The sequence below is a fragment of the Canis lupus genome, chromosome 20 (assembly GCF_003254725.2).
Source record: "Canis lupus dingo isolate Sandy chromosome 20, ASM325472v2, whole genome shotgun sequence".
In the NCBI taxonomy this organism is placed as follows: Eukaryota; Metazoa; Chordata; class Mammalia; order Carnivora; family Canidae; genus Canis; species Canis lupus.
In genome coordinates, this window is record NC_064262.1 from 49976237 (window position 1) to 49989087 (window position 12851).

The window sequence follows — 12851 nt, forward strand, 5'->3', positions numbered from 1 at the left end:
CTCTCACTGTGTGCCTATCATAAATAAATAAAATAAAAAAGAAATTAAAAAAAAAACCTTTAAAACAAAAAACAAAAGGACTTTCATAAACTAAAGCAGACTCGCAGGATACTTGAGGCCTCACTGTTGCCAACCTAAGGCTCTTTTTCCCTCTAGCAGGGCATTAACGTTAAACAGTTGGGAGCTGTTTTACTCTGGCTGCCTCAAGTCTTTGTCAATGGGCTGCAGGTTTTAAGGGCGTTTAATTTTATCTACATTTCCTTCTGCCTTTGTTTCCCACGTCAGACTGAAAAGAGCCGCCGAGCCCAGCTACAGCTACAGGGTCCAGGCTTCTCACTGAACCAAGTGCCCTTGGGATTCTTTCTCTTAAGGACGAAATGAGTGGGGGCTGGAAAGGGATAGCTGGAAGGCTCAACACGAGCAAGGAGGAAAGATAAAATGGATCCAGACTCTTCATTATGCAACCCAACCGACCTGAGTTCCCCGCTTGGTGAGTCACAGATAGAAATTACACTGAGTTGCTGCATCAAGAAACCTTTATTTGCAGCAACTGAGGAGATCCTGGGGATTAACTTCCAAAGCCACAATTCCCTGAGCAACAGTGAGTGGGTTCCTTTAATTTAGGGTTAGGATGAATATTTACATAGGAAAACCTTGTCATTGTATGTAGAGGTGCTGTGTGTGCACCTTCAGAAAACATGCCTATACAGATGCTGTACGTCATGTAAACCAGTTTCTTGGTCCTCCTTGGGTGGAGATTTTAGTATTACAATGAGGTAAAGGTGGCTGTCCGTCATTCTAGAGGGTGCTCTGTGGTCCATCGTGTGTAGGCACCATTGGAGGATTACCCTCAAACTGGTCTGGGTGGGCTAGGCTGGCTGGAGGTCTTGACAGGGCAGTCGATATCGCTTGAGGGGTGGTTCCCTTTCCGTTTGCCTGAATTGAGAGAAACTGGAAAGAGCTTAAGGAAAAATATGGGACAAAGGTTGGTGAGCACAAGCAGGTGAGCAGTAAAGGTCAGGTCTTGAGGTCTAGTTAGTGACAGTTACATATCATTAGGTCACATATAAGTGTGCATTTCTAAACAAGGGTCAGAGTCCCATGAGTGGCCTCGGAGCCTTATGCACCAAACTTTTGACTCCTGGAGGATATAAGACCTCTAGTTTAAAAAAAAAAAAAAAGACCTCTAGTTTAGTCTGTCCTGACCTGAACTCCTCTTACCTGTACTACCTTCAGCTAGAAACTGAATCAGCAATTCCCTGTGCACACCTGTAACCACGCATTCAGGAGCATCCACAGAAAGACAATGGAGTCAGTGCCAGTTCAGAAAAAGTTCTGTTTAGGGACACCTGGGTGGCTCAGCGGTTGAGTGTCTCCCTTTGGCTCCGGTCATGATCCCAGGGTCCTGGGATCAAGACCTGCATCGGGTGGGGAGCCTGCTTCTCCTTCTGCCTGTGTCTCTGCTTTCTCTCTCTCTTCTCTGTGTCTCTCATGAGTAAATAAATAAAATCTTAAAAAAAAAGAAAACCCCAAGTTCTGCTGCCTGTAACTCAAAAGGCCAATACTCAAGAGAAAAGAGATTGGAAAGAATTTGAGCTTTATTCAGGCCAGCCACCTGCAGAGAAGGCCGACTGTTGTCCAAAGCCTTCCCTGGAGGTTTCTGCCGGGCATAGGAATTTTTTAAGGAGTTTAGGCAGTTGAGGGAGTGCAGTAGTCCCTAACATTTCTTAATTAGGTGCAGAAGCAATAGTGCCAGCTACAGATGTTTTCTCAGTGTTCAGAGGGTAGTTCCTTATGTGGGGGGGATTGTGAAAGGGGGTCTGGTTTCCCAACTTGTGGGAGTGCCCTGTTCTCCCTTCCTTCCTTGGTATTATTTATTTGTGAAGGAGAGGGAAAAGCAGACTCTGCGGTGAGCAAGGCACAGAGCCCAGCCTGGGGATCCATCTGAGGACCCTGATCTCCTGACCTGAGAGAAACCAAGAGTCTGTCGCCTAACAGACAAAGCCACCCAGGCTCCCCTGCCCTGAACTTTCTAGGAAAGAATGTAGTTCTATGGATATATAAAGAAAGGTTAATCAATCACAAGGGCTAAGGGTTTGTTAAAGTTTAAAGACTATTATTTAAGTTGGCCAGAGGGGCTGAGGTGTCTTCAGGACATTTCCTTTTTTTTTTTTTTTTAAGATTTTATTTATTAATTCATGAGAGACAGAGAGAGAGAGAGACAGACAGACAGACAGACAGACAACACAGGCAGAGGGAGAAGCAGGCTCCATGCAGGGAGCCCAAGGTGGGATCCTGGGTCTCCAGCATCACACCCTGGGCTGCAGGCAGCGCTAAACCACTGAGTCACCCGGGCTGCCCTGTAAAATATATTTTATTAATAGAAATTAATAAAACTCAAAAGGCAGTATAGAATATTTTCAAACCAGCAAAAAAGAGGTGAATTTCTGAAAATACAAAATATTTCAGCATTACATTCCATTTGTTAAGAGTTTTGGAATCGATCTTTCTTCCTTTGAGTATGTGTATTAAGGTGCTGAGGTCTGCTCTTTACTTTTGAGTGACTTTATGGGGTGCCTGGGTGGCTCAGTTAAGCATCTAATTTCTGCTCAGGTGATGATCCCAGGGTCCTAGGATCAGCTCCACCTCTGGCTCCTCACTGAGCAGGGATTCTGCTTCTCCCTCCCCCCATACCTCAGCCCTCCCCGCTCTCCCTCTCTTCCCTCCCCCCCAAGCCCTGTGCTTGTGCTCTCTGCTCCCCCGCCTCTGTCTCATATAAATAAATAAATATCTTAAAAACAACAACAATAGTAAAGAAGACTCCTGCCCACATTTCCTGCTCCATTCCTCTGCCTTTACTCTAGCCATACCATCAAATAACCAGTTTTGATGACTATGCCATCATCTGACCAGTGCTTCTTTATATAAAAACAAGCCTGTGTGAATGTCTATTTTCCTTACATGTGTTTGCTCTTTTCATGAGTGGTTGGGGTCCATATGCTGGATGTTTAACTACTGAAAATTTGAGGGTCACTCCTCCCTTTTCCCCTAGTGCTCCTTATCTGGACAGGCAGATAAGAAAGCCTTGGTGGCTCCCACCCTGTGAACTGCTCCTTGCTGGGGAGCTGCTCCTGTGTGCTGTGCTACTCTGCATTGTGTTTTTATTCTTTAAAACCTCCTGCAGATTTGGCCCTCTGTCTCATTGAGTGCTGTAAATTATGAGTAATAAGGTGAAAGAAGTTTTCTCACAAAGAATGATGATCTTAAGATGATAATATTTGGTTCATTTGCATTGCATTTCGGTCATTTCCCAGCAACCTGTGGACCCTGCCATTGGAGAGAAACAAGGCGGAATGTGATCACAGGGAAAGTGTGCATACAACTTCCACGTATTCATAATGCTGTTAGATTTATGAGGACGTGTGCAGAGAGAGTAAGTTTCTGATGATCAAGTAATGAAATAAATGTTTGGAGAAGAAAGAATCATTTATAACCTTCCTAGAAATGGAATCTAGTTCTCCAGTGTTGTCAGTTTTACACATCCTACTGAACACATATTGAAGATGTGGCTATGAACTTCACCCTGGAGGAATGGGCTTTACTGGATCTTTCATAAAAGAAACTCTACAGAGATGTGATGCAGGAAACCTTCAGGAAACCTGGCTGTGGTAGCAAAGGATGATGGCTTACCTTCACCTTGTTAATCAGAGGACAAGCGTTTCTTGCCCATCAGCATTGCTTTAAGAGGGGTGGCTGGGTGGCTCAGTTGGTTAAGCATCTGCCTTTGGCTCAGGTCAAAGGGTCATGAGATCTAGCCCCATATCAGTCTTCCTACTCAGCAGGGGAGTCTGCTTCTCCCTCTCTCACTGCCTACTCCCCCCTCTACCCCCCCTTGTGCTCTCTTCCTCTTTCTGTCTCAAATAAATAAATAAAATCTTAAAAAAAAAACAATATTGCTCTAAGATGTGGAATGTGGGAAGGGAGGACACTGGTAAATAAACTAAGCATGGTCACAGCTAACATATGCTAGAGAATCTAATAATTTTTCTAAAATTTATAGTATTTTGAAATTCTTTGTCTTGGCTTTGCATTTAAGAGGGAAAAAAGGAAGATCATGACATTGAAGATTAGTATAATAACCAGGGGAGAAAACTAAGGTAATAGCAAGCAGTGTTTCCTGTGAGAATGCTAGTATGTTATAAAAATTTAAAGGAGGGATCCCTGGGTGGCGCAGCGGTTTGGCGCCTGCCTTTGGCCCAGGGCGCGATCCTGGAGACCCGGAATCGAATCCCACGTCGGGCTCCCGGTGCATGGAGCCTGCTTCTCCCTCTGCCTGTGTCTCTTTCTCTCTCTGTGACTATCATAAAAAAAAAAAAAATTAAAGGAAAGAAACATAGCAACCTCTGCTTCAAATTTGGTGATTCTTACAAGATTTTCATCCCAAATATTTTTATGTGTGCATAGTTGTTCAGTGTTTGCAAGATAGTTCATTTGGAAACTGTATCAATCTCTACCTGTGAATATCACTGTTTTGTTTTTTTTTGTTGTTGTTGTTTTAATTTTATTTGACAGAGAAAGAGAGCATGTATGCATAAACAGGGGATGTGTCAGAGAGAGAGGGGGAGAAGCAGGCTCCCCACTGAGCAGGGAGCCCAATGGGCTCCATCCCAGGACCCTGAGATCATGACCTGAGCTGAAGTCAGATGCTCAACCAGTTGAGCCACCCAGGTACCCCAATATCACTGTTTTGATAATAGCATGGGTGAGGTCCTCTTGCAGAGCATTCCTTCTGTTCAACTTGAAACAGTTTCGACAAGGGAGATAATCTACACTTGAGGTATAAATCGTAAAAATTTTGTTCAAATACTTCCTATTAACAAATATGAAATTTGTTAATAAAGCAATCATTGATAATGTGCTTCTTGTTTTTTTTTACAGAAGTTTTATGGTAGAGAGATTCTGTCCAGCTAAAGAGGCTGGTCACTGTGGAGACAAGTTCAGCTTTATTCCAAATCTCAATCTGAACAAGAAACCTAGTGAAGTGAAACCATATGAATGCAGTGCATGTGGAAAAGTCTTCTTGTATCTTTCATCCCTTAATAGGCACATCAGATGTCATACTGGACACAAGCCATAGAAGTACCAGAAATATGGAGAGAAGCCATACAAGTGTAAGGAATGTGGTAAAGCCTTTAGTTCTCCCCAGTTTTTTAAAAACATGAAAGAAATCACATGATCCCAGGGTCCTGGGATCGAGCCCCAAGTCAGGCTCCCTGCTCAATGGGGAGTCTGCTTCTCCCCCTTCCTCTGCTGCTTCCCCTGCTTGTGCTGTATCTGTCTCTCTCTCTCTCTGTCAAATAAATGAAAATCCTCAAAAGAGATAAAGTTGCATATATGTCGTGTTTACTGAACCTCATTCTAAAAGCAAATTGTTGCAAGGTGAATTTCTACTAATTACTCTCAGAAATGAATTTAAAGTGATAGAATTCAGAGTTGTCTTTCAACAATAGCACTTAAGATTATAGGTAGTGTTTTTCCTAAATCAGTTAATAATATTTGAAAATCTTAAAAAAAAAAACAGGAAACAAGTGTTGGTTGGTAAGGACATGAAGGAAATGAACATTTGTACTCTGCCAGTGGGAATGTATGTTGGTATAGCCATTGTGGTAAACAGTATGGAGATTCCTCCAAAAACTAAAAATGAAACTAACCATATAGTTGAGCAAACCACCTTCTGATTATACATTCACAGAATATAAGTTCAGTACCTGTAAGACATATGCATTCCCATGTTCATTGCAGCATTATTCATAGTAGCCAAATTATGGAAACAACCTGTTTCGTCAACAGATGAATGGATAGTGAAAGTGTGGTGTGTGTATACAATATTCAGCCTTAGCAAAGAAGGAGATCCTGACATTGGACAACAGGCATGACTTTGTAGGACATTATGCAAGGTGAAATGCATGATCTCACTTATATGTGGAATCTAGAAAGTCATGAAGCAAAGAGGAGGGGGTATCAGAGTGGCTCAGTCAGTTGAGCATCAGACTCTTTATTTCAGCTCAGACCCTGACCTCAGAGTTGTGACTTCCAGCCTGATGTTACGCTCCAGGCAGGGCATGGAGCCAATTAGAAAAGGAAAAAAAAAAAAAAGGAGAGAGAGTAGCACTGTGGTTGTCAGATGATGGTAGATGGGGGAAATGGAGAGATGTTGGCCAGACTGTATAAGGATACAATTATGTAGGTGAACAAGTCTGGAGATTTAATGTGTAACATGGTTACTATATTAAAAATACTGGGGGTCCCTGAGTGGCTCAGTCAGATAAGCGCCTGTCTTCCGCTCAGGTCATGATCCTGGAGTCCTGGGATCAAGCCCCACATCAGGCTTCCTGTTCAGCAGGGAGCCTGCTTCTCTCTCTCTCTCTCTCTCTGCTGCTCCCCCTGCTTGTGCACTCTCTCTCTCAAATAAATAAATATTTAAAAAAAATAAAAAATAAAAAATAAAAATACTGTATTAGATACTTCTAACTTTCTAAGAGTAATTTCAGATGGTTTCATCACAAAGAAATGGTAATTTTGTGAGGTGATACATTAATTAGTTTACTTGTAATTTCACTACATATGTGTATATCAGATCATGTACACCTAACATATATACAATTTTATTTAAAATATGTAAATTGGGACACCTGGGTGACTCTGGTTGAGCGTCTGCCTTTGGCTCAGCATGTGATCCCAGGGTCCTAGAATCAAGTCCCACATCAGGCTCCCCATAGTGAGCCTGCTACCCTGCTACTCCCTTTACCTATGTCTCTGCCTCCTCTGTGTCTCTCATGAATAAATAATATCTTTAAAAAATATATATGTAAATTAATAGTAGTTATAAAGACCATCTAAAAAGCTCTGGATGGTGCTTACTTTGCGGGGTAGGAAGCAATGGTCAGGTTGGAGCTGCACAGGACAGCTATGAACTGCCGAAGTCTATTTATTACTGTTGTTAAGCATCTGCCTTTGGCTCAGGGTGTGATCCTAGAGTCCTGGGGATTGAGTCCCACATTAGGCTCCCTGCATGGATCCTGCTTCTCCCTCTGCCTATGTTTCTGCCTCTCTCTTTGTGTTTCTCATGAATAAATAAATAAAATTTAAAAAATAAATAAATTATACATCCTTCATAAGTATGATCTGTTCACTTCAAAGAGATGTTGAGGCATGAAAAAATATTTTCAAATATTGTGCATTATTTTCTAACCACCTCCTTATTTGGTTTTTACACATTTAGCCCAGCAGGGAATTTCAAGTGTTTCTTTAATGGGCCTATTGATATTTACCTTGATACTCATTTTGACTAAGGAATGAGTAGCCAGGGATCCCTGGGTGGCGCAGCGGTTTGGCGCCTGCCTTTGGCCCAGGGCGCGATCCTGGAGACCCGGGATCGAATCCCACATCAGGCTCCCGGTGCATGGAGCCTGCTTCTCCCTCTGCCTGTGTCTCTGCCTCTCTCTCTCTCTCTGTGACTATCATAAATAAATAAAAATTAAAAAAAAAAAAAAGGAATGAGTAGCCAAAGATCGGGAACATGTTCAGTGCCTAAATTTAGAAAGAACTGATTACATAAATTTGTATCATCTTATGTTCCTTCATAAAAATCCAGAAAGCCACCTATTGATATGAAAACAAGCATCAGGGTTTATTTTTCAAAAAACAAAAAGTATATAGTACTATACTTTCTATAAATCTATTACCTTTGTATATTAAAAGGAAAATAGAAAAATGTATAGTTTAAATAATTTGTTTACACAGGTGCTGAAAAGACTAATAAGGAACGAGTGAAATGTATGGGAACTTGAGAAAGAACAAATGCTAAAGAACATGCTGGCAGTGAGTGAGCCAGCAGACTTATAAATAGGCTGAGTTTTGTGGGGTTTTTTTTTTTGTGAAGATTTTATTTATTTATTCATGAGAGACACAGAGACACAGGCAGAGAGAGAAGTAGGCTCCACGCAGGGACTCGATCCCGGGACCCCAGGATCATGCCCTGAGCAGAAGGCAGGCACTCAACCGCTGAGCCACCCAGGCTGAGTTTTTGAATCTTGATATTCACTATATTCAGTTCATGCTAAACCAAAAAAGTGTTTGTTATCCATATTTTATTTTTATTTTTTTAAAGATTTTATTTACTTATTCGTGAGAGACACAGAGAGAGGCAGAAACATAGGCAGAGGGAGAAGCAGGCTATCTACGGAGCCCAATGAGGGAGTCAATCTCAGGACCCCAGGATCAAGCCTTGAGCCAAAGGCAGATGCTCAACTACTGTGCCACCGAGGCATCCCTGTGTTATCCATACTTTAGTTTTAATAGTTTATAAATCAGTGAATTAATGGAAAGTCACTTCTGTAAGTGTTAATCTTCTAGGGAGTATTTTTCATGAAGTGTCCAGTATGGGTTTGCACACCCTCCATTTATTTTCTCAATTGTATTTGTATATAAATGATAAGTGGTATTATAGCTTGTAGGGCCATCATGTTTTAAATTACAGAGCATTGGGATTCCTGGGTGGCGCAGCGGTTTAGCACCTGCCTTTGGCTCAGGGCGTGAATCCCACGTCGGGCTTCCGGTACATGGAGCCTGCTTCTCCCTCTGCCCATGTCTCTGCCTCTCTTTCTCTCTCTGTGTGTGACTATCATAAATAAATAAATAAAATTAAAAAATAAAATAAAATAAATTACAGAGCATTTTCTGATACAGCATTTTATTTTTTTTTTAATTTTTATTTATTTATGATAGTCATACAGAGAGAGAGAGAGAGAGAGAGAGAGAGAGAGAGAGGCAGACACATAGGCAGAGGGAGAAGCAGGCTCCATGCACCGGGAGCCCGACGTGGGACTCGATCCCAGGTCTCCCAGGATCGCGCCCTGGGCCAAAGGGAGGCAACAAACCGCTGTGCCACCCAGGGATCCCATCCCCGCTTACAGCATTTTAAATGCATCAAGTTGCAGTATGAGCATGAGGAGCTCTGCTGACATACTGCACAGTGAAAGTCTTAAAAATTATGTTTAAAACAATCATTCAGAGTCTCTGGAATTGATTGTAACAGTAAGTAGGAAACAGGGAACATCAATTTAAGGGATTCTATGAAAATTCTACAAAAAAGGTATGAATCTGTGGTATTTAAACCATGACTGCCCCCTCCCTTCACCCTCTCAACTCACACTCCACTCCAGGGTAGTGTATCCAAAAATACAAAGTTTTCTGTTCCAACTTCCTTTTGGAGGGCTTTTTTCCCTAGGAATAACAGGAATTCACCATATCTCAACCTGTCTCTAGCTACCCATTACATGAGGTTATATTGCACATGATATACTTGAGAAGTGGGAGCACGCTTTTTTGCACCTAGCCCCTGCTCTTGTTACATAGGCTTTACCATGGGCATGATATGCTAATACTGGGATACTGATCACCCTTGCCTCAGCTCATAAGTTTGTGGTTCCATGCCATCAAGAGGCAAAAGCAGAGAGAACATCAAGCTCTTGTCCCTCCCCTCCACTGAGTAGTCAATTCCTAGAAAGAATGTAATCCAGACAGAAGCTTGCCATTATCCCTACCCATGTTCCAGAGCCCTAAGCAGAGAAATTCTGCTTGTAGGTGAGGGAAGAGCAAGCTGTGAAACATAGTTCTTGATCTCCTGGCAAAGACTTAACTTTAGTTACTACATTATGAGAGTTAAAAGCCAGAGGGCACTCCACTCTCAAGACAGGAAATAGATGCGAAAGACAATTGGCAGATTTGTGGATTTAATGAAGATGCAGCTTGGTCTATAGGCCAGCTCATTCACAGGAGAGAACCAGGGAATAAGACTGCAAAGAGGAGTCTGCTAAGGCTCAGAGCAAATGTCAAACTGTATCTTCAGACAGTATTACTATAAAGGATCCACACAGTATTACTATAAAGGATCCACAATATGTTTGGATTAGTTTCTAGGGCAAATTTGTCCAAGAACTTTGTTGAAAATAGTAGAGCCACCAGTCAGCAATTAGTCCATTTTATCAACTGGCTGTGGTCCAAGAAGGAGGAGAAGAGTTTCCTGCTAAAACCAATGTACCAGATGAAGGTGGACATAATCAAAGCTGTATCTCCCTTCTCTGCCAAATGGCAACATCAGAGGCCTAACGCTGTGAGGCAGAAATAAACTTCATCAAGATAATCCAGGAGGTCATCAAACAACAAAAGACAAATAGATAACACTAACAAGGCCTGGAAGAGTGTGGGATACCCACTGAAGGTGCAATATATTATCTAAAATGTCCAGTTGTTGGGGGATCCCTGGGTGGCTCAGCGGTTTAGCACCTGCCTTCAGCCCAGGGCATGATCCTGGGGTCCTGGAATCGAGTCCCACATCAGGCTCCCTGCATGGAGCCTGCTTCTCCCTCTGCCTGTGTCTCTGCCTCTCTCTGTGTCTCTCATGAATAAATAAATAAAATCTTAAAAAAATAAAATAAAATGTCCAGTTGCAACTAAATCATGAGAAATGCAGAGAAACAGAAAGATATGACTCATCCACTGGATGAAAAAGAATAGGCAACAGAAAATGCATATGAGGCTTTAACAGATGTCAGAGTTAGCAGAAAATATGTCAAAGTAGACATTACAAGTATATTCACAACTAAAGGAAAGCATGATTAAAGGAGTAAAGGAAATGACCTCACAACCCTTAGGAATTCCATCAAATACAACAAAATAACAAGGTTGGTGAGAATCTAGACAAATCGGAATCCTTGGACTCTGTGGTAGGAATGAAAATTGGTGTATCTGCCATGGAAAACCATATATTAGCTTCTTTTAAAAAAATATTTTGGGGATCCCTGGGTGGTGCAGAGGTTTAGTTATTTAGAAATAGTAGTGCTATTATTCGATTAAAGCCTATAGACATAAGTTCTAAACAATGACTAGAAAAATTGAAATCAGTTGGCCCAGGGCGGGATCCTGGAGACCCGGGATCGAATCCCACGTCGGGCTCCCGGTGCATGGAGCCTGCTTCTCCCTCTGCCTATGTCTCTGCCTCTCTCTCTCTCTCTCTGTGTGTGACTATCATAAATAAATAAAAATTTAAAAAAATATTTTGTTTATTTGAGAGAGAAAGCATGAGCAGGAGGAGGGGCAGAGGGAGAGAGAGAAGTAGGCTCCCTGCTGAGCAGGGAGTCCCAAAGCAGGGCTTCATCCCAGGACCCCCGGATCATGACCTAAGCTGAAGGCAGATGCATCCAGGTGCCCCCATATATCAGTTTCTAATAAAATTACTGTATGATCCAGCATTTTCATCTCTAGTTTTATAGTAAAAAGAATTGAAAGCAGATTGTTATAGAGCTATTTGCATATCCATGTTCATGGCGGTATTTTTCACAATAGTCAATGGTGGAAGCAACCCAAGTATCTATTAATTGATGAATTGATGAACAAAAAGTGATATATACATATAATGGGATATTTTATTGAGCCGTAAAAAGGAAGGAAATCCTGACACAGGTTACATGTGGACCTTGAGGACATTATACTAAGTGAAAGAAGTTAGATACAAAAGGACAAATATTTCATCATTCCACCTATATAAGGTACAGAGTAATCCAGTTCATAAGGATAGAATGTAGAATGGTGGTTGCCAGAGGCTGGAGGCACAGGGTCTGGTAACTTTTATTTAATGAACATAGAGTTTGTTTTATGAGATGGAAAGAGCCATAGAGATGGATGATGGTGATGGTTGTACATTATGAATGTATTCAATACCAGTGTACTCTGTGTTTCAAGATGGTGAAGGGACGCCTGGGTGGCTCAGCAGTTTGGCACCTTTGGCCCAGGGCGCAGTTTGGTACCTGCCTTTGGCCCGGGGCATGATCCTGGGGACCCGGGATTGCATCCCATGTGGGGCTCCCTGTGTGGAGCCTACTTCTTTCTCTGCCTGTGTCTCTGCCTCTCTCTGTGTCTCTCATGAATAAATAAATAGAATCTTTAAAAAAAAAAGATGATGAACATGATGGGCACCTGGGTGGCTCAGTTGGTTTATCAACCAACCCTTGATTTTGGCTCAGGTCCTGGAATGGAGCCTCACATCCAGCTCCACACTGGGCATGGAGCCTGCTTAAGATTCTCTCTCTCCCTCTCTCTGCCCCTCCCCCATTTCTCTCTCTAAAATAAATAAAATAAAATCTTTTAAAAAAGAGAGAGGTGTATGTGGAGGCTAGATCCAACATGAGGAAGTGTGGCCAGATCCTACTGGCCGACTACAATAATCCTATTCCCAGCCTCCTCCTTTCTTTTTCATTTGAGAGATAGTATAGGTGGGGATGGGGCAGAGGAACAAGCAGACTCCCTGCCAAATGCAGAGCCCAACACAGGGCTAGAACCCAGGACCCTGAAATCAAGACCTGAGCTAAAATCAGACACTTAACCAACTGAGCCACTCAGGTGCCCTTCCAGCCTCCTTCTTTCATTGACTCCACTCTGGAGACTAGAATGTGAAATATGCTCATTATCACTTCCCTTGCATTATAACATGGTTTGGCCAATGAGCCATAAGTCCCCAGAGAGATTTTTGTTTTTTTCTATAATGTTTCATCTATAATGCATATGCATTTGGTACAACACTTTTTTCTCCTTTCTTCCCATGTGTTTGAATACAATGGAGCCTGAAACAGCATCCTGGTACAACAATGACTAAGAATATCAAAGAGCTGCCAATTGAAACCCTATTTGTTGAATAACTGGATCTAAGCCAGCAAATTGCCTACCTTTGGGCTGCTTGTTAAATGAGAAAAACAGGCACTTATTGGTTCAAATCATTCTTTACTCATGAAAGT

The 12851-nt window shown here is 42.1% G+C and overlaps 1 protein-coding gene across 13 annotated transcripts in view; it reads right to left on the bottom strand.

Moving 5' to 3' along the window:
* Window positions 1–364: 364 nt before the first annotated feature.
* LOC112666555 (uncharacterized) overlaps window positions 365–12851 on the bottom strand; it is a 36236-nt gene continuing 23749 nt past the window's right edge. For 10 of the 13 annotated variants that reach the window (XM_049098469.1, XM_049098467.1, XM_049098471.1 and 7 more), the window contains one exon: window positions 365–961. In XM_049098469.1, coding sequence (XP_048954426.1) covers window positions 799–961 — 163 coding nt within the window. In that variant the 3' untranslated portion in view covers window positions 365–798. The remainder of the gene's footprint in view (window positions 962–12851) is intronic. The other 3 variants (XR_007404392.1, XR_007404390.1, XR_007404389.1) reach the window with 3 other exon arrangements.